Source organism: Canis lupus, chromosome 30 (assembly GCF_011100685.1).
Source record: "Canis lupus familiaris isolate Mischka breed German Shepherd chromosome 30, alternate assembly UU_Cfam_GSD_1.0, whole genome shotgun sequence".
NCBI lineage: Eukaryota > Metazoa > Chordata > Mammalia > Carnivora > Canidae > Canis > Canis lupus.
The window spans coordinates 16,453,426-16,480,100 of NC_049251.1; the positions used below are offsets into that span (position 1 = coordinate 16,453,426).

At 39.1% G+C, this 26,675-nt stretch overlaps 1 protein-coding gene and 1 long non-coding RNA gene across 3 annotated transcripts in view; one reads left to right on the forward strand and one right to left on the reverse strand.

Annotated features, from left to right (window-relative positions):
* SLC27A2 (solute carrier family 27 member 2) overlaps positions 1-26,675 on the forward strand; it is a 40,825-nt gene that overhangs the window by 7,082 nt on the left and 7,068 nt on the right. Inside the window, exons 2-7 of the mRNA XM_038580393.1 lie at positions 2,781-2,990; positions 7,543-7,701; positions 9,913-10,037; positions 21,746-21,940; positions 25,074-25,164; positions 25,519-25,717. Of these exons, the coding sequence (XP_038436321.1) occupies positions 2,781-2,990; positions 7,543-7,701; positions 9,913-10,037; positions 21,746-21,940; positions 25,074-25,164; positions 25,519-25,717 (979 nt within the window). The remainder of the gene's footprint in view (positions 1-2,780; positions 2,991-7,542; positions 7,702-9,912; positions 10,038-21,745; positions 21,941-25,073; positions 25,165-25,518; positions 25,718-26,675) is intronic.
* Positions 1,634-14,372, reverse strand: LOC119866888. Of its 2 annotated transcripts, none has more exons than XR_005381649.1 (3): positions 14,282-14,372; positions 13,599-13,718; positions 1,634-1,750 (listed from the first exon to the last, which is right to left on the reverse strand). It is a non-coding gene; the product is annotated as an uncharacterized LOC119866888 (long non-coding RNA). The 2 variants fall into 2 exon arrangements; XR_005381650.1 differs by lacking the exon at positions 1,634-1,750 and adding an exon at positions 11,396-11,892.

Below are 26,675 nucleotides of genomic sequence, written 5' to 3' on the forward strand. Positions count from 1 at the left end.
GACATCATGCTGTTTACCTCTGGGCCTTTGCGTAAACTATTCCCTCTGCTAGAAACATGCTCAGTTTCTGAACTGAAAGATGAAAGTTCATATTTCAGATCTCCATTTAGATGACACTGCCTCTGGGTTGTCTTTTACCAAGTCAAAGTATTATAAGATCTGAATCCTTTAAAATCAACAGTTTTAGCTATATTCTTCTGTCTCTTCTCCCCAAACACAATACTTGGTGCAACTTCTCTCTAAGTATAAACTTTTATCAAGCACTCATCTAGTGTCAGCCATGTGAGGATGATTAAGTTATGATCCTTAGAGAAGCCTGAGTGGCTCAGTGGTTGAATGTCTGCCTTCAGCCCAGGGTGTGATCCTGGAGTCCCTGGATGGAGTCCCACATCGGGCTCCCTGCATGGGGCCTGCTTCTCTCTCTGCCTGTGTCTCTGCCTCTCTCTGTGTCTCTCATGAATAAATAAATAAGATATTTTTTTTAAAGTTATGATCCTTAATCTCAAAGTTTTCACTAATTAAGGAGAAAAAGAACAAGCAAGTTGCACTATGTACTAATCCTCTGACAGAAATATATGCAGGCCCCTGTGGGAACACCCCACTTTGCAGGGGGAGGAAAGACAACAGAGAGAAACGCCACCACGACTGAGTCTTGAAGTGTGATCTCGAACTTTCCAGGTGACCAGGATGTAGGACAGCACTCAAAGCAGATGAAACCATCTGGATAAAGATCATGAGTTGTGACAGTGTGGGTAAAGTCAGTTCACATAGATCAGTGTGGTTAGATGAATGGGGTCAAGAGATGGTACGAGGAGACATCAGAAAAGTTGCGCACATGCTCAACCTCAGGACCTCACATGCTGCATAAGGAAAGTAGACTCTACCACAAGGGGTGAGCAGCCATTGAAAGATTTTAATGAGAACAATAACAAGAAGCTGTAATGTAGCTGATAAATTGGAATCAGGGAGAGGTTAGAGTCAAGAAGATTGGTCAGGAGACTGTTGGGACGATCAAGGGAGTTTCCTCCCTGAGCACCTGAACCAACGCAGTGGCAAGAAATAGTGTCACCATTCTGACCATTCTGGTTTCTTTAACAATAGTATTTTTTGGTTAATATTTTGATGTGCAGAGGGACTAGAGAGCAATCTGATCTGGTGGAGGTGGAAAACAATTGAGGTAAATAGAATCTTAAAGAATGATAGCCAAGAAACTCAAGGGAAAAACTTCATGAAAGGAAATGTGATTATAGTGTGTTATTCAACTCTGCAGTGAATAATATTTACATAGTCACAATCTTGTTGATCCCAGTTGTTGGTGTTCAGCTTTTAGAACCAACCCATAAACAAAGCTGGGAAGATGGAATTGAAGTATCAGAAAAGCTATAAATACTATTAACCTAGACAACATAAAGTAGTAATGGTGATTGTTGGGAGTGGACGGGAGTTAATCAAGGGTGGGGATGAAAATTGATCAGTTAAGAGGTAGCAGGTAAAGCACATCATTTGGTGATAGAGAGGATACTCTTAGAAGAAACAAATTTTTAAAAATTGAAAGTGATTGCCTGTAAGCCACAGGTTGAGTTGTAAAGAGGGAAAGGGAATGGAACTGTTGATTTTCACTATAAACTCTTTTGTACTATTTATTTTTACCAGGTGCATGAGTCCTCTGGTTAAAGTGTTTTAAAAAAAATTTTAATGAATCTATCCAGATGATATTTCTTGTTTTGATGAAGACATCAAACACAAACATCTGAAAAACAAAGTAAATAACATGAATTAGGTATAGCCTCCCCAAGGTAATTCCCTGGGGTATTGGGTCACTTTCCTATTAAGAATAAGTATACTCATCTCAGTTATCACAAGTTCAAGACAAGTAAGTTTAAAGGCCATCTCATCTTATGATTAAAGGGCACAGAAATCAAGCAGCAAACATGAAATGTGATTTGCATATTAAATCAATGCCTTTTAAATTTTTTGCCATTGGCCTAGAGTAAAAAAAAATACTTGTTTGTGATTCAGTATCCACACACTCATGTAACTGACATAGAACTTAGCTCTTGCTGTGTGTGATGTACTCTGAAAATTTATGTTTCATTCTATTTTTTTTTAATGTTGGTCACTTCAAATGATTTTAAAAACCTACTACTATATGATGACCTAGAGTATGAAAAACATGCTAATCAGTCCTGTTTTTTCTCAGACCAGAAAATGTGCTTATGAAATTTGGAGCTTATTTCTCAGAGGGGCTGAATTTTCCTAGGGGAACTTTTTGTTACTGAAATATTAAAAAAAATGTGTGTATATAAAGTTGGTTTCTATCATTGTTAGTTATCATGGCTGCCTTGCTTTCGTTTCTCGTCTCCTACCTTAAAATTTTCATTTTTTTCTTTTTCATCACTGGGGCACATCTATTGGGAATAACTAGATTCATTTCTGGAGTATTTTGAGATGTATACCAGACATGCATGTAAGTTATGCACTTACACATCTTGGTTTTTATACACATGTCCATTTGTCTGTATAGACAAATTGCAACCAACTATCTGCTACTAGGAAACCATTAAAACTTAGCTTTCCCTCAAATCTTGGAATCTTGTGATATTTTCAAATCTAGGAAATTCCATGTTTAAAATTATGGAACTATAAGCACTACTTGTCACATCTACCCATTTCAGCAAAAATTATGATTATGCTGAAAACAAAATTAATATGAAGCCTAGTGCCCTAATAGAACTTTACTGAGTTAATTTAACTTGTTTGGATTTTTTTATCTTGCTAAGAACTACAAGAAGCTATTGAGGAGGTGCTGCCAAGCCTGAAAAAAGATAACGTGTCCATCTACTATGTGAGCAGAACTTCTAACACAGATGGGGTCAACTCTTTACTAGACAAAGTGGATGAAGTGTCAACAGAAGCTATTCCAGAGTCGTGGAGGTCCGAAGTCACTTTTTCCGCTCCTGCCTTATACATTTATACTTCTGGAACTACAGGTAAAAATAAAGAAAGGATCCTCAAAGAAATGGACTTATTCTGAAGGAGTTAAATGTTGAGTTAGGTTTTTAAATGTTCTTTCCCTTTAGGCAAAACTTATCAGATAACTAATACTTTAGAGGATTTAGCTCTTGGCCTGTGAGAACAGATCTTATTTCATAGCACATGATCCCATTTGGGTTTCTCCAACCTACACATACTTTCCCATAATTGGTATGTGAAATGGATAAAGCAGTTAACCAAGAAATACAAAAACAGTTATGATAATAGATGAAATTTGGCACTGAATAGGTTTTCAGAGTTTTTAAATGATTGTTGGATTTTGACTATCTTTATACCCCAAGTCTATATGTAATGTATAACCAATTAAAAAAAATGTATAACCAATTATAAATGGGACACCAAAGAATATGACAGGACAATAATGGAAGCTATGTTTACATAAATATTTTTATCACCATCTTCCCATGCAACACTGACTTGGAGCTGTTTGGTGCATCTTACAAGATGGCTTTAGCCCGGGGCCTAAATAAAATACTGTATTACTAAATCCAGGATACCTTCAACTCTAAGCTGTAGTCTTAGGAGCCACTAAGGAAGAACACTGCCAACTAAGAGTGTTATTGGAACTGCTATATGGAACAGGCAATATTTAAGATAGAATGTACCAGCCACTCTCCTATCAGCTTTATAGTCTGTGTTCATAAAATTCTCCCACCATCCCTAAGACGGGTGCCATTCTTATTCACATTTTACAGATCCAGAAACTGATGTTTACAGAGGTAAAGAACTTCTCAAGGTAACTTGTCAGGATCCTCCTTGGTAGGCTGACTGCACAGCTCATACATTTGGCCTCTCTGCCACAATACCTCCCAATTCTTCTATTTGACGGACATGAGGCATCTGCCTAACCCAAGGCCAGAGAAAATATTATCAAAATGTAATAATATGAGTCCTTAGGGATATATTTAAAAGGGCAGGAAGCCAGCACCAACATGCTGATCATTCTTATTAATAATGGAAAATTAAATATGTGTATCTTTTCTCTTTTGATTCAAATTTTAATTTGAAAATTTGATAATAAATAAGGCTAAAGTTTCCTTTGAGTCTTTTATCACTACATCAGCCTCTAGGCCCTCCCTCCTTTCCCTGGACAGACCCTCAGCACCCATCTATTGGCCCAGTTTCTGGACCTGAGCTGAACCTCAATATTGACTTCCTTTCTTACACTTACTTTAATTAAGTATTTTCTTTAAGTGAATGAGGAAGGGAGACTGAGAATGACATATTAAAACCAATGCCCTTGGGATCCCTGGGTGGCGCAGCGGTTTAGCGCCTGCCTTTGGCCCAGGGCGCGATCCTGGAGACCCGGGATCGAATCCCACGTCAGGCTCCCGGTGCATGGTGCCTGCTTCTCCCTCTGCCTGTGTCTCTGCCTCTCTCTCTCTCCGTGTGACTATCATAAATAAATAAATAAATGAAAATTAAAACCAATGCCCAAGGCATAATGTCTATCTATCCTCTATCAGTCAAAAGTTATAAATTGCCATGCCAACAGAATAATGAATGACATAGTTAACCGAATGCTTCTCCTACATACAGACACTACCTGGATATATGGGACTTTTATCTTCATTTCTTAATAGAATGGTAAAATGGGGAAATGATTGAGAAAAGTTACAGCTTAGTTACAGGGAGTTCTAGTCTTAATGCTGCGCAAGTATAGAACTTTACATTGTAGGTTTTGGCAGTCAAATATAAAACCCACTTGAGGGATCCCTGGGTGGTGCAGTGGTTTGGCGCCTGCTTTTGGCCCAGGGCACCATCCTGGAGACCTGGGATCGAATCCCACATCGGGTTCCTGGTGCATGGAGCCTGCTTCTCCCTCTGCCTGTGTCTCTGCCTCTCTCTCTCTCTCTCTCTCTCTCTGACTATCATAAATAAATAAAAATTGAGAAAAAAATAGAAAATAAAACCCACTTGAGGGAGAAAAGAAAGAACACTCCTTAATTTAATCCCACATTCAGAATCTATATTTAATTGAAAGATAATTGGGTTGATATTTATTTGATTTTTTTCCTTATCTCTGAATAAGATTATTTGCCAAGTTACTCTTGTAAAAGTTAATTAAAAGAACATGGGGTGCCTGGGTGGCTCAATCAGTTAAGCATCTGACTTGGTTTCAGCTCAGGTCATGACTCAGGGTCATGAGATTGAGTTTTGCGTTGGGCTTGCTCAGCATGGAGTCTGCTTGAGATTCTCCCTCTCCCTTTGCTGCTCCCACTCGTGCTTGCTCTCTCTCTCTCTCTCTCTCTGAAATAAATAAATAAATCTTAAAAAAAATTTAAAAAGGTAGGAACACCTGGGTGGCTCAGTGGTTGAGCGTCTGCCTTTCACTCAGGTCATGATCCCCGGGTCGTGGGATCGAGTCCTGAATCACACTCCCCACAGAGAAACTGCTTCTCCCTTTGCCTATGTCTCTGCCTCTCTCTATGTATCTCTTTTTTTTTTTTTTACTCTATATATCTCTTATAAATAAAAAAATAAAATCTAAAAAGATAAATAAATTAAATAAAAAAAGAAGAACCATTTAAGCAATTGGAAAGCAAAATGTTTTCCCTGTTCCTCAGACCATTAACACAAAATCATATAATAGTTACCAAATATTCCTATTTCCTCATTAATACAAAATCTTAGGAAATTTCTGAAAGTAACTCAAAGCAGCAAAGTGTATGTATTTCTTTTTTAAAGATATATTTTAGAACTTTTACAATCCAGACAATTCTTTTCTATGGTAAATACAATTGATTATTGGTGCTTTCCTCTATTTCTTAATATTATTGTAGAATGGGGCATTAGTACTAATATAATGCCACTGGCTCACTGTCGACGAAAATGAATTTTGAATTGTGTTTACAGTTATGGTAGTTTGTTGACCATACTGCCCTGCCTTACAATGAGTTGCTGTTTCTTAGGCAAATCCCTAGCTAAGGTGCCATCAAGTATGGAAGGATCTGAGTCTACAGAGAACTGCCTTCTTTATAAAGTCCATTTACCCCCTCAGGTCTTAACTTCTAGGCCTGTGCCCCTTAGTAATGGCTTCATGCCCTCCCATGACTTCCTGAACTCCCATGGAAACAATATAAATATATCCTTTTTAATAGAGTCTTACAAGAAAGCTATGAAAATTATACTTAAGAAATTGCAATATACTGGGTCTCCTTGGTGGCTCAATTAAGTGTCTGCCTTCAGCTCAGGTCATGATTCTAGGGTCCTGGGATCGAGCTCCTTATCAGGATCCCTGCTCCAAGGGGAGCCTGCTTCTCCCTCTCCCTCTGCTGTTCCCCCTGCTTGTATGCTCTCTCTCTCTCTGTCAAATAAATAAATAAATAAATAAAATCTTTTTAAAAAAAGAAATTAAAATATACTAAAACTACACTGAGATACCATTTTTCACCTTTCAGATTGGCAAAAACCCCAACATTTGAGAGCATACCTCTCCAAGGCTATGAGGAACAGATCCACTCAGATATTGCTGGTGGGAGAGTGGATGGGGACAGCCCATATAACTGGCAATGTGGCAGGGCCAAAATTACAAAGACATGTATCTTTTGACCCTGCAATTTCACTTCAGTAAATTTATCCTACAAATACAGCATCATTCATAGTGTAAACTACTATGTGGACCAGGTTGCAATAGCAAAATAGGCAAATAAATTATAATACACACATACAAAGGACTTGATGCAACTGAGAGAGAATAAATAAATGAATAAATAAGGGACATTTCTTTGTATAAATTTGGACAGCTCTCCACCATACATCGTTAAGTAGAGAGAGAGAAGTGCAGAAAAAAATCAGCATTTTTTTAAGGAAGGGGAGGACAAGAACAAATAAGCAACTCTTCATATTTTCTTGTATTTATGTAAAGAAACTCTAGAAGAGGAGCTAAGAAATTCATAAAAGTGGTTATGAAGGATAGTAATGGGAAGGGAAAAATCTAATCTCTCTGAATCTCAGCCTTTTCATCTGTGGATTAGAGAATATAGTTTTACTTATCCTATTAATTATGGGTGCTAAATGAAATTTTGAAAATACTGTGCTAGGCAGTAGGCACAGAGCAAAAATTTGACAGACATTCATTCATGCCTTTCTCTTCAAATTCCTGTTGTAGTAACGATCTAATTCAAGGGTCAGCAAGCTACAGTCTGTGGGCCAAAGACAGCCCCCTCGCCTGTTTTTGTAAATAAAGCTCTATCAGAACACAGCTACATTCATTCCTTTATATGGCTGGCTGCTATCAGCTACAATAGCAGAGCTGAGTATTTCTAACAGAGACTATATGACCCTGCAAAGCCTAAAACATTGGCTCTCTGCTCTTTTACAAAAAAAAAATTTTGCTGACTCTTGGTGTAACTGATCATGGCCCTCCCCTATCCAATTCCCTAGCCATTGGATGATGGATCTTCCTAAGCCAGATCTCTCTCCCAGACCGTATGTATGAATGGCCAATGTTGGCTCACTTGTGCCTTCTCTTGTATCTTTGCAAAGGACTCCCAAAAGCCGCAATGATTAATCACCAACGCCTGTGGTACGGAACTGGCTTTGCCTATGTAAGCGGGATCAAGGAAGATGATGTCATCTATACCACTCTACCCTTGTACCATAGTGCTGCGCTTATAGTAGGCCTCCATGGATGTATCGTGGCTGGTGAGTTTTTATTGTCAACAAGGCACTGGAGTCCAGTACACATTCATATGCGCTCCACAGGGAAAGTAATACAAAATTTGGCTACTTTCCTGTCTTCCAGGAACAGCGTTTAATTCTATGTTAATAACAAGGCTTTTTGACTCACACATCACCAGCAAGTATCTAGAATAATCTATATTTTCTCATGCCTACTTATCTGATAATATAATGCTACAGTTGTTCAAGATATCAAGAAGGAAACATCTTTAAAATATTTTAGGTGTTCATCCAGGTTAAGACACTTGATTCTTAAGTCTCATAAACAATTCCCCTCTGTTATTTCCAACTTTAGAAATCTGCTGTGGATCTCCATCAGCATCTGACTTAAACTTCTCCCTTAGTTGTCCCCATCCTACTCTGCTCTTCCCTGCTCCCACAGCTCCTCAGTGCCGGTCAGAATAACTGGCTTTCCATCTCTTTTCCTTCCTTCCAGAATTTTACCATTCAGATTAGAGTTGCCATCTTTCCTCCTTTCAGTCGGCTTTATGCCTCTTATATACATTAAGGCTTAGCCCAATGTCCACCCCCCAGAAAGGCATCTCTAACTCTCCAAACTAAAAAACAAAAATACGTGATTTTTTTCTTCCACATGGCATTTCATTTTAACGAATCATATATGTACATATAATAACACATATGCATATATATATATCTATATATATGCATGTGTGATTGCCCAAGGCTCTGTGTCTTTCCTTCACCAACTTATTGATCAGCTATAAAATACTTACCCCAGCATCAGTACCAGCCACCACATCAGCCAGGAATAACTGACTGGGCCTGATCATCCAGCTGGAATCTTCAAGGACAGGAGCATTCTGAGGCTCCCAAAGGGAAAACCCCATTCCTCACACATTTGTTTAAGTACCATAAATACATTCTAAAGAAGAAAAAGTAGTGTTTAAAAAACTTTTTCCTCTTTTAGAACATCAGACTTTTGTATCTTTAGGAGAAAGCTAAACTTACAGTGTGAAAAAACACAAGTTTTTCATTTCACTTTACTACATTCCATGCCTATAATTACATTGGGTCTGATATGTATTATTCTTACCCATTATATTCATTTCCTACTGTTACTGTAACAAATTGCCACAAACTCAGTGGCTTACAACACAGATTTTTTTTTTTTCTGTTTTGAAGGTCAGAAGTCTTAAAATCAAGGTGTTAGCACGGCTGCATCTCTTCTGGAAGCTCTAGGAAAAAATCCGTTTTCTTACTTATTCTAGCTTCTAAAGGCTGCCTGCATCCTTTGTCTTGTGGCTGCTTCTTCCACCTTCAAACATATCATTCCAACCTTTGGTTTCTTTCATTCCATCTCCTTCTGCCCTTGACCTGCTTGCCTTCCTGTTACAAGGACATTTATGATTTCACTGGTCCCGCCTAGGTAATCCAGGTTGATCTTCCCATCTCAAAATCCTGAACTTAATCACATCTATACAGTCCCTTTTGCCATGTAAGGTAGATATTCACAGGTTCTATGGATTAGAACAGGTACTTCTTTGGGAGCCATTATGTCTACCTCACCCATCAAAGAATAATTTTCCTACTTGCTCAAGACCCTGGTTCTCCATTGCCTGCATAGTTAAGTCTGACTCTTCTACCTGGCCCTTCCAAGTTCTCCATGATGGTACCCCTAGCTGCTTCTCCAGGTTCCTCTCCCATGACTCACTCACTCTCCTTCACTTTAGTCACAAGCCAACTAAGTCTTGGCTATCTTCCCGCACCTTCAGGACTGCCCTATCTTTATGTTCACACTGTTTCCTCTGCTTGGAATTCTCTCATCTTTCTTCATATTCATTGCTCAAGACATAATTCAAATCCTACCTCTTCCAAAAAATGCCTTTCTCAGCTCTTAACCAAGCAGAATTAATACACACACATCCACACACACACACACTCATTCACATTCCCTTAGGGATTCATTTGAACTCTATATTTATTATACACTGACTTTTATTAGACGTCTGCGTATGTCTCTCCCCCACTAGATTGAAAGCCTCTGTAGGATAAAACCATGTCTCATTGATTTTTGTATTGAATATAATCAATACTCAAAACTTGTTTGTGACTATAATTCATATTTAAGTTTCTACCTTTCAAAAATGACAAATATAACCAGAGAGGTTTTTAGTAGCATTTCTTTATTAACACTTTATATACACTTCTCTGTAGGTGCTACTCTTGTTTTACGGGACAAATTTTCAGCCAGCCAATTTTGGGATGACTGCAGAAAATATAACATCACTGTTATTCAGTATATTGGTGAACTTCTTCGGTATTTGTGCAATTCACCCCAGGTAACACTCCCCATATTTCATTCTTTTTGAGATAGGTAATATGGGAATTCAGGTTACTTTGGGTCATGCAAGGCTTCAGCTGATACTTGCATATCTCTCAGTTTTCAGTTTAGACTACAATTGCATGTCATAATAAAGTGTTTGACATCACACCCATCATGTAGAGATTTATTAGGTGGCAGTTGCTATTAGTATTGTTATTCCTCACCTCTTTACCTGTCTTCACATCTCACCCTCTACCTAGCAGATCCTTTACTTCCTTTGCTACCTGTTTCAAGTCTACTCACTGTCAGAGCCCATTTCAAATGATGCTTCATATGTTAAGCCTATTTGGGTCACTATAACAAAAGTCATTACTCCCTTCCCTTACATCATTTGATTTCTACCCACTGTGGCTTTGTCACATTGCAGGTATTTGTCTTAATACCATCCATCCTCCCTAGGACATAAAGTCTTTGATGGCAGGGACTTGTATCCTTACTTTGTCTTATACCACAGGCAGACAGGAAACTTCTACTTAATGTTGCTTGAATAAATCCCTGTGTGGTTTTGATATCATCTAAGTCTGTCAACAAGGTTGGAGCAGTTGCCTCAAGGTTACTCCAGAGGCCTTGGATCCACCATTTTGCAGATATCCAGATATCTTGATGGGGTTTTTTGAAAGAACTTCTCCTGCCAATTCCTCAACTCATATCAGGGGCCCGGCAGCCTGCCTGGGGACCAAATCAAGGTTTCTCAGCACAGCACTGCTGACATTTTGGGCATAACCATTCTGTGCTGTATAAAGTTATTCGGTGCAGGGTAGGATATTTAGTGTCATCTTTGACCTCTATGCAGGACATGCCAGTAATACCCTCTCCCTCCCCCCAGGTTATGATAATCAAAATGTCTTCAGACATTGCCAGATACTCCCTAGCAAGCAAAAATCAACCCCAGTTGAGAATCATTAGACTAGATAATGCAGTAAACTCACCAGATCCTGCTTCCTTTAGTCCTTTCAGTCCTCATAAAACAAACTCAGATGATGACTAAACTGATAAATTACCATCTATAAGTACCTGTTATGTTCACTTTATATAACATCTGCTGTGACATAGGAAGAGTAGAGAATGCTCTTGCCCCAGTTCTTCCCCTCCTCACTTCAGTCATTCTCTGCCCACATGTCAGCTCATCATAGAGGCCCCTCCTACTAATTAACAAATATGTCACTTCACCCCTTACCATCCATCTCGTGTGTGACTGCTTTTCACAGACAGTACTGTCTCTCCTGGCATAGTACAGGTTTATATGACTATTGTCTACCTCCCTCAATTAAATGAAAGTTCCATGCACCAGGGGCTTTGTTTGCTGTCAGATCTCCAGCATTGAGATCTGTATCTGGCATATTCTAGGCATCAACAAGCTTTGTTGAATGTACCTCTAAATTCTGAAAGATATATGATCAACTTAAGAGAAGTAATATGTTTCCCTGAAATGTTTAGGCTTAGCACATATTATTCTGGTTTGGGCAGCAGATTCAATAGTTTCATAAGAGTCATAATTAGCTGTGAGCTGGATTAGGACCTATCCCACAGCAATTTCTGTCGAAGCCAGTATTGAATTTTTTTCACATTAGTATCCCATCTGGCCCTCAAGACTTCATGCCTCTCTATTAAAACCCAGAAATACATATGGGGCCCTTCTGTTTAACTTTTATTCTCTGCCTTAAAGGCCCCCTTTGTCAGTTAGAAGTCTCCTGGGGGAGGGTGTGTTGACTTGAGAAAAATAAACTTGTTTATGTAGTTCTTTCAGGCTTACATGCTCACACATATAAAGACTTCCACCTTTCTCTTTCCTCATAATGTTGTCTCAGATGCTGAAAAATAAAATTAGATTGGGGTTTTATATCTTCAAAATATATTATGAAAAAAATATATTATGATTTGTTGTATAATTCATGGATGATCTCAGATCTAGAGAATATGGAGTTTCTGTTTGCTCTTGCTTCTCCCCCACCCTGAGTTCTGGTTTGTCTTAAAAATACTTATAAGAATTGTAAGGAATAATCAAAGTTATCTCAAAAAAAAAAACCTTTAGTTAAAGACTTTTTTTAAATGATTTAAGCTTATATATAGCAAATCCTTAAGACAAAAAACTGTTAGTATTGGGGTGCCTGGGTGGCTCAGTTGGTTGAGCATCTGTCTTTGCAAGCTCAAGTCATGATCCCAGAGTCCTGAGGTGGAGACTCAAGGCAGGCTCCCTGCTCAGTGGCAGTCTTCTTCTCCCTGTCTCTCTGCCTACTGCTTCCCCTGCTTGTGCATTATTGTGCTCTCGCTCTTGTGCTCTCTCTCTCTCTTTCTCTCTCTCTCTCTCTCTTTTTGTGTCAAATGTCAAATAAATAAAATCTAAAACAAATTAGTACTAATAAATGAATTCAGCAAGATAGCAGGATACAGAGTCAACACACAATAATCTGTTGTATTTCTATACACAAATAATGAACAATCTGAGAAGATAACTAAAAAAACAATAACATCAAAAAGAATAAAATACTTAGGTACTTAGGCATTAACTTAACCAGGGAGGTGAAAGACATGTATAATGAAAACTAGAAAACATTGGGTGAAAGAAATTAAAGAATATATAAATAAATGAAAATATACCTCATGTTTACAGATTGGAAGATTTAATATTGTTAAAATGTTGCTGCTACCCAAAGAGACCTATAAATTCAATGCAATCCCTATCAAAATCCCAATGTCACTTTTCGTGGAAACACACACACCAAAAAAAAAAAAAACCTCTCCTAAAATTCATATAGAGTCTCAAGGGACCCAAATAGCCAAAGCAATCTTGAAAAAGAAAAACAAAACTGGGAGATTTATACTTTCTAATTTCAAAACTTACTGCAAAACTATAGTAATCAAGACAATATGATACTAACATAAAGACAGAATACAGACTAGTGGAATAGAATAGAGAGCCCAGAAATAAACCCTCATATATACAGTCAAATTTTTTTTGACAAGGATGCCAGGACCATTCAGTGGGGAAAGAATGGTCTTTTCAAAAAATGATCCTGGGAAAACTAAATATCCACATGCAAAAGATTAAAGTTGGATGTTTATCTAAAATGCTTGGGCAGCCCCGGTGGTGCAGCAGTTTGGGGTGTGATCCTGGAGACCCGGGATTGAGTCCCATGTCAGGCTTCCTGTAGGGAGCCTGCTTCTCCCTCTGCCTGTGTCTCTGCCTCTCTCTGTGTGTGTCTCTATGAATAAATAAACAAAATCTTTAAAAAATAAAAAAATAAATATTAAGTAAAATAAAATGCTTAAACAAAAATTATCTCAAAAATGGAAAAAAGACCTAGGGGTGCCTGGGTGGCTCATCAGTTAAGCATCTGGCATCCTATTTCAGCTCAGGTCATGATCTCAGGGTTGTAAGATGGAGCCCCATGTAGTGCTCTATGCTGGGCATAGAGCCTACTTAAGATTCTCTCTCTCCCTCTGCACTGGGAGGGTAGCAGAGTTGTCAACTAGTGGTTTTACAGTGCTATTGCAGAAAGTTCTTTATCCGTCTTACCTGTCTTCCATTGTTATATTTGGGCCTTAGCATCCAGAGTACCTGTTTACAATGAAAGGCCAGTCTGGTTCATTTCCCACAGTGTATAGTTGTCATCTCCCATTTTGTTTGTGTAGTTGCCTAAAAAGCAATGCCATTTAGGGAAAAAAAAAAATTTATTGGAACAAGATACTGCTAAAGCTCAGTGTTTCTCTAGCCCAATTAGGGACTAAGCCATAGAATGAGTCTAAATGAAGCTTTGTGGTGCTTTCTAGGCATGTGACCAGGGTGGGAGGAGGAGAAGGAGAAGGAAAAGGGAACCAGAAAAGAGTTCCAGGAGCCACACAAAGAAGTCATGATATTTGGAAGGGGAAATAAGATAGACTAGAATCCTGGGACTGCTGAATAGCTTACTTCCGTATTGTTACCTCCTAGTATCATCTGCCTTCTCCCCAAAATCAGATAAGCTCCGTGGTCCTCTCCCAGCCTAAAATTTCTGCCTCTGCATCACCTCCATTCTGATGGAAAATACAATGGAGGGGTATTTAGCAGCAGAGTGGAGAGTGACCTGTTTGACCTCTCAGGGGTAAGCCAGGGGCAAGGAAAAAAAGAGAAAGAAAGCAGAAAAACAAAAAGAGGGAAAGAGAAGAATCAGAGAGGGTTCACTACAAAAGGTGAGCTTCAAAGGGTGCAGAAAAGCTTACCAGCCATGCAGTGAAAGAAGGTCTTCTGGAACAGTGCATGCAGAGTAGAATGAAGGACCTGGCATAGGGCAAGCTTCAAGCATATAGCTGGAGGCAAGACTGGGTGGTTGGCTCAGGTGACAAGGGTTTTGCTATGCTGAGACTCATGTGAACATGACAAAGCACCACTAAAAGGCCTTCCTTAGAAGAGTGATGGGGAGATGGTGGTTTTAGACAGTCCCTTTGGCTTCAGTGGGAAGATGCACTGAAGGGAGAAAGGACTCTGTAAAGCAGAGAAATCCTCTTCTTTCCATTCCTGTTATTGGGTGCTTTCTTTTCTCCTAGGGGAGCCAGGCAGACGTGTAGCATATTAGTTGTTAAGATCAGAAACTCAGGAATTTTTTCTAAGGTGGTGAATGCCTTCTGCTTTTCACCTCCTGAAAAATCTCCCAAAGACAAGAACAAGAAAAAGACATACAAGCTGCATCTCTTAGAAATTAAGAGACATTGCCACAGGAAACTACATAATACACAGCTGAAAGACAAAGGTCATTGACGCCGTGGACTGAGAGGGGTGAAACCTAAGAGGCTAGTACCAACAAGAAGGAAGCAGACTGACTTCCTGAAAACTGAGAAATCAGAGGCAGCAAATACGAATAGAGCTTGATTCTCTGGAGAAGACCTAGAAGAGCTTTGAATTCAAGGACCCCACCAGTGGAGGAGGAAGATAGAGGTGAAGCACTGAAAATAGAGATTGAGTAAATACCTACTTATTAACCAGAGAGGCTACCAGTGCCCTTCCCTTGCACAGCTTCTAGAACTCCAGCAGCCAACTTATGCTTGTAGGCAAGAGAATATGGAAGTCTAATTCTCAGTAGAACTGCCCTGTCATAGGACAGTGCAGCCCACTTGACAATACCACTCCCTCTGCTCACAAAGCTATACAAACATCTTTAGTTGCCTTACTTCTGAATATGAACAGACCTCAAGGATCAGCAGACACCTGAGGAAAGCCTCCAGTGTGAAATATCATCAAAAGAAAAGAAGAGACAGCATCAATTCAAAGAGCAGGAGAAAACTTTCAAAAACTTATAATCAATATCCTCAGAGCTGTTAGAGAAGAATAGTATGCTGTTAAATAAAAACTAATAAAATCTCCTAAAAATGAAAATATGATGTAACTTGTTTAATTCATATAAAGTTTGGAAGAGGGACGCCTAGGTGGCTCAGTGGTTAAACATCTGCCTTGGGCTCAGGGCGTGATCCTGGAGTCCCGGGTTGGAGTCCCACATTGGGCTCTCTGCCTGGAGCCTGCTTCTCCCTCTGCCTATGTCTCTCCCTCTTTCTCTGTGTCTCTCATGAATAAATAAATAAAATATTTTTAAAAATAAAAAATAATAAATTTTTAAATAAAAAAATAATTAAGTTTGGAAGATAAACTTGAGAAATCTTAGAGAAAATTGGAGGAAAGATAAAATGATGGATGTGAGGGGAGACAAGATAAAAAAATTAAAAGATTGATCCAAGAAGTCCAACAACCAATTAATAGAAAATCAGGAAAATAAAACAGAAAAAATGGAGAGGAGGATATTATCAAAGAAGCAATACAAGAAAACTTCATGAATGGATGAAGAATATTATATATATATGTGTGTGTGTGTATATATATGATGTATATATATATGAATATATATGTATGTATATATATATGAATATTACTCCACCATAAAAAAAGAATGAGATCTTGTCATTTGCAATGACAAAGATGGAGCCAGAGGGTATTATGCTAAGTGAAACAGTCAGAGAAAGACAAATACCATATGATCTCACTCATGTGAAATCTAAAATGCAAAATAAACAAACAAGCAAAAAACAGAATCATAAATACAGAGACCAAAGTGGTGTGGTTGCCAGAAAGAAGGGGGTGAGGGGATGAGTGAAATAGGTGAAGGGGATTAAAAGATTCAAACTTCCAAGTATAAAAAATTCATAGGAGTAAAAAGTTCCACAGAAGGAATATAGTCAATGATATAAGTACTAACATTGTGTGCTGACACTAATCATAATGAGCACTAAGTAATGTATAGATTGTCAAATCACTTTGTTGTATACCTGAAACTAATATAACATTATATGTCAACTACACTTTAATAGAAAAAATAGACAAAACTTTAAAAATAATATTTTTAGGGGCATTTGGGTGGCTCAATCAGTTAAGCATCTGACTCATGATCCTTCAGCTAAGGTCTTGATCTCAGGGTCATGAGTTCAAGCCCTATTTTGGGCTCCATGCTGGGTGTGAAGCCTACTTTAAAAAAGAAAAAGAAAAAATAATAATAACATTTTTTAAGTGAAATGAAAACAATAATAACCAACCTATCTGTTTAACAAAAACGCTGAAGAGAAATAGCTTTTTAAAATTAAAAAATAAAAATAAAAAGGAAAGAAAACTTCCCAGAACTGAAGGACAGATTAAAAGAGCCAAGTGAGTATCCAATAAAATGAGTAGAATCTAGAATTTTAAAACTACACCAGAATGAAACATAAGACTACCCAAAAAAGAGAGAGAGAGACATTGAGAGAAGAAATAATCTATAAGAATAACATTTGACTTGGCAAATAGCAACACTACAAGCTGGAAGACAAAAGATCAGTGCTTTCAAAATTCTCAGAAAAAAAAATATATTGCCTATCTAGAATTCTATATCTGATCAAATTATCAATCAAGTGTACAGTATGAATATTTTCAGACATTCAAATTCTCAAAATAATATACACCCTCCTTTAGGAAGCCACTAGAAAAAGTGTTTCATGCAAAGAGGAGAGTGAGAAGAGAGAGCTGAGGATCCAGGATCCAGGAAAGAGAGGCTAAGGAAGCCCTAGGCCTGGAAAGCAACCAGTCCAGACTGGAGCAGAGGGCTGAAAGGAAGCATAAGAGAACAAAGAAATGAGACCATCTGGTGGATTTCACCGTGAAGAACATAGTTTTTCGAGACTGTTGGATGGAAGAAACACCCGTGAATAGAAACTAAGAAAATGAAGCAAATGAGCAAGTGGCAGTGAATTCCAGGAAAAATTAATTGACTCAAGAATATGGTCAGAGTAAAAAAATATATATATATATGGTCAGAGTATATTCCTTGGCTCATCAGTAGTGTATGATGAGCAAAATAATGTGAGCACTGAATATTGAGTTAACCAAAAACTGTGATATTCGAAAAACTGAAGCAAATGATAGAGAGCTTCAACTTCCTCTAGCACAATAGAAAATCAACAAATAGGGGCACCTGGGTGACTCAGTGGTTGAGGGTCTGCCTTTGGCTCAGGTCATGATCCTGGGATCCTGGGATCAAGGTCCACATCAGGCCTCCCCACAGGGAGCCTGCTTCTCCCTCTGCCTGTCTCTGCCTGTCTCTCTGCATCTCTCATAAATAAATAAAATCTTTAAAAGAAAAAAAAAAGAAAAGAAAAGAAAGAATGTCTAAAATTGATGAATCAAAAGATAGTAGTATAAGCATATAATTTAGAAGCTGGAGAGAAGAGGAAGGTGCTACAAGAGTGGACAGTGTCTGGCTCCAGGTGGTAGAGGAAAGGCAGAGGATGGAGCAGGCAAGTGGGCTGACAGCACCTGCCATTTAAAAGCCTTTCGATGCTTTGAATGTTAAACTGTGAATGTGCCACTCTTTTTTTTTTTTTTAACTAAAGAAAAGAGCTCTCTCTGCAATCACATAAATTTGGATTTGATTCTTAGAGCAACTACATTGCTACTTGTGTGATCTCCAGCACATTATTTGAGACTCTGTTTCTTCAATTGAAGCAAAAAAAAATTTTAAGTAGGCTCCATACCCAGCATGGAGCCCAATGCAGGGCTTAAAGTTACAACCCTGAGATCCAGACCTGAGCTGAGGTCAAGAGTCAGACGCTTAACCAACTGAGCCACCCAGTTGTCCCTGAGGCAAATACTTACATGACCTATCACCTTTTGGCAGGATTTTATAGAAACTCGAGTAAGACGACAAAGGTCAAATGCCTGGCATGGAGCAGTAAGACCCTCAAAAAAAGTTTTCTTCTTAGTCTGTTTACCTGCTTCCCATTCCTCGCTGGACACCCTGCCCTCTCACCCTGTAGTTATTAAATCCTAGTACAGATTCAAGTCCTCCAGCTTTTTTACATGTGGCCTCTCCCCTCTTTATGTGGAATCAAAGGTTCGGCCTTGGTTAAAGAAAAATAAGTGCGTGATCATTGACCTAAAAGATAGTTCTTTTGAGGAGTGAACTTTGTAATGAGGAAATACGGTTTCTCATATGGGAAGGAAACTTCAAGTCACACCAAATACTCTCAGCCAATGGTGAGCAAAACTTGGGTGAGAACCAGACATCTCAGAAGGTTCTGGGGTCTCCCAGTGTGTGTGCACAAGCACTTGCAGTTTACAGCTTTAATCCCTTCTGCTGGTGTAATAGGATCCCTCAGTCTACAATGAAATGATGAAAACCGAGCTAATGGTATTATGACACAGCCCGGCTAGCTCCCACCCACAGGTGCCAGCTGCACCTGTGAAGCTGGCCTGCTTCTCAGCCGCCCCAGGCACCTGCAGCCTCCCGTGCCCTAGCCTCTGCCCTTGGGCTGCTGTCCTGGCTGTTAACTGCCCAACAGAGAACTTGAGGACTTCCCAGTAGAGGTCACTCCTTTTACTGCAGCCATTGCACTGTAGGCAAGCACAGGCGCAGGCACTGCAGATGATACAGAGATATATTTGGTCTCAAGGAATTTACAATCTAATGGGGGAGATAGATGTCCACCACCCATTAGAAAAGAAAATAATCTAAGAAGCTGATTACAGACAGCATATGGGCTTCGTAAGGTCTTAGGTGTACACACTGGAGTGCTACTTTGGAGCTTCTCACATGGGCCTAAGAGCAGGTAAGCCCCAGGTCAGGAGGTTATTTTTAAGCCAAAGTCAGTATTCTTTAAATATTTATGATGTTTTGTTCCTGGAGGTTGCAGTGAGGGTCAGCAGTGTGGGGCCGGGAACAGGGTCTCTGAAAAGCTGACACTTACTAAACACAGTGCCATATAGATGGGTGACCCTGCAATTCAATGTCCAAATGGGGACATTTGAGAGTGAAAGGACTATAATTAATAAACACTTCAGGACAACATGAATTAACCAGGACTGGCCCTGGCAAACCAGACATATGGCCTCCCCACTTACGGGTACCTCGTAATCATTAATAGAATACAGATAGTCTCCAACTTATGCTGGTTAGACCTATGATTTTTTTTACTTTACAATGGTGTGAAAGTGACACACACTCAGTAGAAGCCATATGCTGAGTTTTGAATTTTGATCTTTTTGTCCAGCAATATAGAGTACAATCCTCTCTCATGATGCTGGGTAGCTGCAGTGAGCCACAGCTCCCAGTCAGCCACACGATCACGAGGGTAAACAGCCAATACCCTGAAACCATTCTGCTTCTCGCTTTCAGTACAGTATTCAATCAATTACATGAGGTATTCAATACTGTATCATAAAATAGGCCTTGTGCCAGATGATTTTGCCCAGCCATAGACTTATGTATGTGTTCTGAATACATTTAAGGTATGCTAGGTTAAGCTATAATGTTCAGTAGGTTAGGTGAATTGAAAGCATTTTTGACTGATGACCTTTTTCATTTATGGTGGGTGTATTGGAATGTAATACCATGAGAAATAGAGAAAGATGTATCGATTCAGTGATCTATGGACCTAGGGAGCTGATTAAGAGAATAGGTTCCCACTCAGTCAGAACGTCTAGGTTCATGAAGTTTTAAAGGCTTCTCAGGGACCTCTCCTGAACACCCTGATTAAGAATACTTGCATGAGACTCCTGGGCTCTACACATTTCCTTCTCAGAAAGGCCACACAAGGGGCCCAGTTTTTACGAGTGACCAGTATCTGTCCATCTTATTGGTTAGGACTCCTGAAGAAGCTTCACCACCTTAGTTTCAACCAAGGAGCTACTCAAAAATGAAATGCATATGCACTGCTCCCCTGACCCGTTGCCTCCTCTGGCAGGGAACTCAGTTCAAGCTTTGTTTTGGTTTGGTTTTGAACTGTCATATCAAAGGCTTTCCCCTTACCAAAGAACCACCAGTCTCCCTATTACAACAGCTCTTTTCAAAGAGGAACTCTTACTCTAAAATAACTTCATAGTGATTTCACAGAATAGGAAATAATGTAAAAAATGCTCTTCAGAACATTTGTCCTTATAAGCAAATTGCTGTTCAATCAAAGAAATTCACACTTGATATGAGAGTCCTAGTTACCAAGCACCTCTACCTGTTCCATTCTGTTTCCTGCTAAAGATCATAGAATTACAAGAGTTTCAAGTTAAAATTATACTTGGGGTACCTGGGTGGCTCGGTTCATTAAGGGTCTGCCTTCGGCTTAGGTCATGATCCCAGGGTCCTGGGATCAAGCCCCACATGGGGCTCTCTGCTCAGCAGGGAGCCTGTTTCTCCCTCTCCCTGCCACTCCCCCTGCTTGTGCTCTCTCTATCAAATAAATGAAATCTTTAAAAAATAAAATATAATTATACTTATTTACCTTTCTCTCCCACTAGACTGTAATCTCCTAGAGGACATAAATTGCCTTATTAATATAAAATATCATTTAAATTACCATAGATTTGGACATATTTGCGGGGGCCTCATAAGTGATTGTGGTTAAATGGAGAGCAGCCTGGTCCTAATTCCACCTCTGTTGGTGACACAAGCTCTCCTTCCAGTTCTTACACTCAAAACAATTTTTCCTTGGCGATTTTTATTTATAGCAAAGCATATTCCTCCCAGGCCACCTGAGGCAGCTGGGAGCCAGCTTCCTCTCTCTCTTCCCTTTCCCAATCCCACTGGGACAGTTTCATTGCCATGGTTCAGCATTACCTGGTTCTGTGACCTCAGGGTCTTATCTGCTAAATGAGGGCGTGATCAAGAGTCTTCTCCTCCAATCCCCTGAGGCCCTAACAGTAATGACTCTGTAGAAAATCATCCTCTTTCTCCCTGTGTTGTTGTTCCTTGTTTTCTGCTTCTTTGTCAAGTGACTATTGCTGCTTCAGAGTGTCAATCTTTGATAGAGATCTTTCCCATATGGTCCCTCCTTTCTGGCAATTCATTGAGATTCGCCAGTCCCATCAAGAAAGCAATCAGTACATTATTCTAGCTTCAGACTGAATATAGATTAAATGCTGGCATCACTTAGTTCTATAAAATTATCTCACCCTGCCTTTTAAAATTCAAAACAGGAAAAGCCAAGCCTTTTGGTTATTAAATCAGAGTCCTAACTGCTAGCCCAAGCTAGGTCAGCTGGTGGGGAGGAGGCATTATGTGCGTGAGTAACAGAAAAGGTGAACTCATAAGCAACATAAGTATATGGAAATGTAAAGGCAATTACTAGTATATAAGTACAGTCTCCAGAGTGGTTTTAATTTGGTCTCTCCTCCGACCACAGAAACCCAATGATCGTGTCCATAAAGTGAGATTGGCAATAGGAAATGGCTTGCGAGAGGATGTGTGGAGGGAATTCATCAGGAGATTTGGAGACATTTGTATTTATGAATTATACGCTGCCACAGAAGGCAATATTGCCTTTTTGAATTATACAAGAAAAATTGGGGCCGTTGGGAGAATAAACTACCTACAGAAGGTAAGTCCGAAAGACGAAGCATATGTAGCCAGTTTTCAGAATATGGAGACTTCTTAAAAGCTGTGTCATGATGATGTTATTAGAATTTCATGCTGCATCAGAGCCATGGCCAATCCGTGTAACCATGAGAGAGGTCTGCTCATTCTCTATGACATGAGCACAAAATGACAGGGCCCTTTAACTTAAAATCTTAATTTCTCTTAATAACAACCTATTATGCCTTTGCTGTCTGCAACCTATGTGAGGTCTCCTGATGCCATTTCTACAGACAACAGAACACCAGAAGGCTACTAGTTCCGTAAGTTCACCACACACTGTGAAATGTGGTATTTCTCTTTCATCGTTCTGTGTGTCACAATCACCTGGGGAACTTTTTATGTAGAGGAGAGCAGGGTGCCATCCCCTTGAGCTTTGGATCCAGTTGTTCTGAGGCAGGGCACAGGTATCAGTGCTTTTCAAACGCTGTGGCCCCATTATTAGGAACCACAGTTTAAACCTTCAAGAGAACTAGAAGACTATGTTGTGCTATGTTTTAAGACCTCACAAATGTTTGTGTTTGCCTGAGAACTCCACTAGAAAGATATTTCCCAATTTTAAGCCAGCTCATGTAGCAGTCTCTTTTCCCTTTCAGGCATTTATTGCCTGGAGTCTCCGTATAATCTCTTTGCCTTTTTTGTGTGTTTGAGCAGTCAGTCTCCTGGGTGATTTTCAAAATTCCAGGAACATTCGGTAAAGGCTGAGCCTCCCCTGGCTTGAGCAATCATTGCTGTCATTATGCCACTGGCAGCCCTTCCTGCCTGACCATGAACAGATACACCAAAGGTCCCAGGCAACTTGTGTCCCCAGTACACTGATGGGCTGAGTACAAAATATAGTTATCTGTGTGCAGAAGAATTCTGCCTTGAGACATCAAATTTTGGCACCTTGTATACTAATTGAGTGACCTTGAGCAAGTCACTTATTGTTCCTTAGGCCTCCATTTCATTGTTTGTAAAACAGAGAGAAAAAGAGAAAATGTAGAGCCTAGTGCCTGACACAAACTGTACAATAAGGGAGAAGGATTATTGAAAGAACCCAGTTAGGGGCACCTGGATGACTCAATGGTTGAGCATTTGCCTTTGGCTCAGGTCATGATCCCAGGGTCCTGGGATCGAGTCCCGCATTGTGCTCTCCACAGGGAGCCTGTTTCTCCCTCTGCCTATGTCTCTGCCTCTCTCTCTGTGTCTGCCATGAGTAAATAAATAAAATCAGAAAGAAAGAAAGAAAGAGAAAGAAAGAAAGAAAGAAAGAAAGAAAGAAAGAAAGAAAGAAAGAAAGAAAGAAAGAAAGAAAGAAGAAAGAAAGAAAGAAAGAAATTAAATAACAGGAAAAAAATCCTTAAAGGATATAGCCCAATGCCTGTCCTATAATATCCATGAATAATTATTAGCTATAGTGATTATTATCATCCCATTTGTTACATTCTGGCCTTATCTCAAGGCATTCTGAAACCCAAGGAACCACTCTGACAGTGACAGCTAAACATCAGCTACACAGGTCCTGCCACTGTCCTCCACACCTGTACCATCCAGTGTACTAGCCACTAGCTACATGTGGCCATATATATTTACATTATGTAAATGAAATTCTTAATTCGGTTCTTCTTTCATGCTAGCCATATTTCAAATGCTCAGTAGCTGCGTGTGTTTAGTGACTACCATGTTGGGCAGTATAGATGTAGAACGTTTCCGTTATCACAAAAAAATTGTACTGGGCAGCGCTTGCTACAGGCCGAGAATCTATTGCTTACTCCCCACTGGAACCATGGCTGATAAGGTCAGTCTTTAGATAGTTTCAGTTCAACTTGCACCAGCTCAAACTGTGGGGACCCAGGTCTAATGCAGTTCAGGACAAGAAAGGGTAGAAAGCTGAGTTGATTGAGACACAGTACAAGATAATCTATGTTATTACTATTGACCCTCAAAAAGACAAGTCACAAGGAAACTTCTGTTTTACACTAAATCTGACAACCTTAGAAGTTGGTGCTATATGTTACTAGTTCTTTGCTTCTCATCCATTCATTGCCATGTCTTATTGTCAGTTTTTCTGCTTTAAACAAGAAAATATTTTTTAACTAAAAAAAAAAAAAAAAAAAAAAAAAAGGCAGGGGAAGAAGATGCCCCTGCAGCTGATGTGGAAAGAAGCGTTAGTTATTACCTCCAAATTTTTTTACCTTGCAAATAAACAAGATCTAACATTGGCTGACTGTGAATGCTGCTTGCTTTGTAATGGCTGTCTGCTACAATTAAAATATATGATTGGTTAATTTATTATGTAGACTTAAATATAAGTTTGGAATGGACACAGTCTTCCTGGCTAAGAATTACTTCTAAATACTGCCATACTTAGTAGAGAAAATAATAGTAGAGAATATTAATAGAGAAAATACACTCACTACTCTTACTGAACTACATAAATTTATTTTTTTAAATGAACTACATAAATTTAAATTCTTATACCATTGAAATGTATATGTGAAATATGGTGGAGTTTTAATCATTTTATAGCCATGGGCATGAAATAATTATACCACTGAACTTTAAATATATTGGAAAACTTATGGAAACGTGAAACAGAGGCATACAGGTTTTTAAAACCCGCTTATGATACGCCTACCCAATCACTTATATGAGAGTGATTTTACTTTTTAGTGTATTTTTAGAGACTTTTTGGGGTATTGGAAATGTTTTATTTCTTGGTCTGGATGGTAGTGACATGGATGTGTCCATGTATAATTTTATCAAGTTGGGCATTTAAGATATGTGTACTTTTGTACTCCGTATATATGCTATATCACAATAAAAAGGAAAATATGTGAAGGAATTTATATTTAAAATGATATAAAATGATTTAAATGATTTAATGATTTAAAATGAGCCCCTGAGTGGCTCAGTCAGTCAAGCATCTACCTTCTGCTCAGGTCATGATCCCAGAGTCCTGGGATCGAGCCCCGCTTAGGCTCGCTGCTCAGCGGAGAGCCTGCTTTTCCCTACCCCTGCTCGTGTGTGCATGCACTCTCTATCTCTCCCTCTCTCTTTCATAAATAAAATAGTTAAAAATAAATAAATAAAATGATATGTTTTAATTTTGCTAGAAAGTCATATCTTATGATCTAATTAAATATGATGTGGAGAAAGATGAACCTGTGCGAGATGGAAATGGATATTGCATCAAAGTTTCCAAAGGTATGGGAGAGTTTTGTTCTGAATGTTGCCACTATACATAGAAAATGAGATCAATATTGTGTCAGCTTTGTAAATGATTCATAATAAAAGTAACTGAAAATACAACTTGAACAACATTGCACTACATTTTTCTGAGGGTATTTTAATTACAAAGAAAGTCTTTAATTTTTTCATTGTTGAAGATAGACTTAGTACCAGCCCCTGTAAGGTTAAAAAATGGTATTTGGAGCAGGTTTAAGGGCCATGTGGGAAGATGTCCATTTTTTAGTACATGGCAACAGTTTTAAGAGTATGCTAATAATAAAATCTGTCTACTGCTAGCACATAAAATAACAATGTACTTTCTTCTGTCAGGTGAAGTTGGACTCCTTGTTTGCAAAATCACACAACTTACACCCTTTAGTGGCTATGCTGGAGCAGCTAGTCAGACTGAGAAGAAAAAACTGAGAGATGTCTTTAAGAAAGGAGACCTCTATCTCAATAGTGGAGATCTCTTAAAGATTGACCATGAAAATTTCATCTACTTCCATGACAGAGTTGGAGATACTTTCCGGTTGGTTTCTTCGAATTATTGAACCAAAAACAAACACATGCACAATTTGGCTTACTCCTAAATTGGAATTGCATTCTACTTTGGCTATGATGCTCCATTTCCTTCTATCTCTTGGCACACCAGTTCAGCCTTCTGTATTCCCAGAAAATAAGGAACAAAACACAGGAAATGTCACTCTGCAATGCACAGATACCTTAGTTGAGCAACACCAGATGAGAAAAAGGCAGAAAACCTGTGCCCAATTTTTGGTAGCCTAACAGTCCATCCAATTTCTCTCATTTATCCTCAGTTATTACCAGACAGTCATAGAACAGCCAGGGATTTTCACACTGTTTCCAATCATGGGGCCTTTCTTCAGATAAAGTCAAATGCAAACTAAAGTTGAACTGATCTAGTTGAACAGGAGGTGATGGGTAGGGGTTCTGAGCCCACATGTTTTCCTCCCTCCCACTCTCCATCCCTAACCAGGTGGTCTCCTACAGAAATCTAAGTCAGCACCATGAATTTTGAAAGTCATTATCCTAAGACTATAAAAGTAAATCCCAACAACAGCATGGTCCTCCAGCCTCATGACTCTTTGGTTGAATCAGATTCCTTCCTGTGTAATCTCCCTGAGGCCAGGCCCTATGCCAGCTGGTTCCCTAGCACCAGCACCACCACCTAGCACAGTGCTTGACATGCATGATTACTCTTTGCATGAATGAATGAGGAAAGGATAGAAGCTGTCTGGCTATAGTAGGAAGAGCAAGAATATGAATGTGGAAAACCAAGCTCCTAGGCTTGCCTCTACTCCTGACCAGCTGTGCTATTAAGGCAGGTAACCCTTCTTAACCCCAATCCCTTCACCCATGAAATCAGGGTTTCCAGTAGTCCTCAGGGTTCCATGACTCAGGATCCATACCGTGATTTTATGCTACCTTCATGTTACTAAAAAGATAAATCTGGGAAATCTAAAGAA